Source organism: Solanum lycopersicum, chromosome 6, assembly GCF_036512215.1.
Source record: "Solanum lycopersicum chromosome 6, SLM_r2.1".
NCBI lineage: Eukaryota > Viridiplantae > Streptophyta > Magnoliopsida > Solanales > Solanaceae > Solanum > Solanum lycopersicum.
The window spans coordinates 17,977,241-17,979,084 of record NC_090805.1 but is presented as its reverse complement, the minus strand read 5'-3'; the positions used below and the strand labels follow the sequence as shown (position 1 = coordinate 17,979,084).

General features: G+C 39.2%; 1 protein-coding gene across 1 annotated transcript; it reads left to right on the top strand.

The window, feature by feature from the left end:
- The first annotated feature begins 1,298 nt into the window (after positions 1–1,298).
- LOC138349253 (uncharacterized) lies at positions 1,299–1,610 on the top strand. The gene has a single exon (XM_069299570.1). It carries the CDS (start codon positions 1,299–1,301, stop codon positions 1,608–1,610), a length of 312 nt encoding a protein of 103 aa, XP_069155671.1.
- Positions 1,611–1,844: the final 234 nt, after the last annotated feature.

Genomic DNA, 1,844 nt, shown 5'->3' with positions numbered 1-1,844 from the left:
AATTATCATCCTGATAAGGCGAATGTAGTAGCCAATGCTCTTAGTATATTATCTATGGGTAGTGTAGCCCATGTTGAGGAAGAAAGGAAGGATCTACTGAAGGATATTCACATGCGTGCTAGCTTGGGAGTTCGCCTTATGAGCATATCAGACAGTGGTGTAACAGTTCATAATGGGAAAGAATTGTCTTTGGTAGTGGAGGTTAAGGAAAACCAAGATAGTGAACCAATCTTGCTTGAACTTAAGGGTGCAGTCCATAATCAGAGACTGGAGGTTTTATCCCAAGGAGGAGATGGTGTACTTCACAACCAGGGTAGATTATATGTTCCTGATGTGGGTGAGTAAAAACAGCATATTCTTATAGAAGCCCATATCTGTAGGTATTTTATTCATCCAGGTGCCACTAAGATGTACCGCGATCTACGGGAAGTCTGTTGGTGGAACGGCATGAATATGGATGTAGCAAATTTTGTGAGTACGTGCCCTAATTGCCAGCAAGTTAAGGTAGAAAATCAGAAACAAGGAGGTTTCACTCAAGACATTGATATTTCTACTTGGAATTGGGAAGTTTTAAATATGGATTTCGTCACAGGGTTACCTCGTACTCACAAACAACATTACTCAATTTGGGTGATAGTTGATAGGATGACTAAGTCTTCTCGCTTTTTGGCAGTCAAGACTACAGATTCAGTAGAGGACTATGCCAAGCTTTACATCAATCAAATTGTGAGGTTGCATGGGGTTCCTTTGTCTATCATCTCAGATAGAGGTCCTCAGTTTATCTCTCATTTTTGGAAGTCGTTTTAGGAGGGTCTTGGTACTCAAGCTAACCTTAGTACAACATTTCATCCATAGAAGTATGGGCAGGAAGAGCGTACCATTCAGACCCTAGAAGATATGTTGAGAGTTTGTGTGATCTATTTCAAAGGTAGTTGGGATGATCATCTTCCTTTTATTGAGTTTGCCTACAACAATAGCTACAATTTAAATATTTAGATGGCCCCTTATGAGGCTTTATATGGGCATAGATGTAGATCTCCAGTTGGTTGGTTTGAAGTAGGTGAAGAAACTTTGATAGGTTAAGACTCAGTTCATTATGCTATGGAAAAAGTGCAACTCATTAGAGATAGACTTAAGACAGCCCAAAGTCGTCAAAAATTTTATGCAGATGTAAGGAGAAGGGAACTAGAGTTCCAAGTTGATGATTGGGTTTTTCAGAAAATCTCACCTATGAAAGGGGTGATGAGATTTCAAAAAAAAGAAATATAAGTCCTATATATATAGGCCCTTACAAGATCATGAAAAGAGTTGGCAATGTGGCATATAAGTTAGAGTTGCCAGGAAAATTAGCAGCAATGCATCCAATCTTCCACATCTCACTCTTGAAGAAGTGTGCTAGTGGTCAAACCTGTATAGTGCCATTGGAAAGTGTGCTCGTGAAAAATAGTATTTTTTATGAGGATGTACCAGTTGATATTTCTGACCGTCAGTTCAAAAGGTTGAGAAACAAAGAAGTAGCTTCAGTCAAGGTTTTGTGGATGAGTCAGTCTGTAGAGGAAGCTACTTGGGAAGGAGAAGAAGCCATGATAGCCATGTATCCTTACATTTGACCTTCCGATTCCACTCCAGCTTGAGGTACTAGTCCTCTTCAATTTTGCAGTCATTCATGAGTAAATTCCGTCTTAAAATCATGTTCCCTCAGTTTTTACTTGCATTTTGAGTTTATTTGCATGTACTCAGAAGTCAATTCAGTTAGAAACTCAGTTCTCAATTTTTAGTAGTGGTTTGTAGCTCTCTCCCTCTAATTCAGCTCGATTAGTATTCATTCGAAGATGAATGTTCCC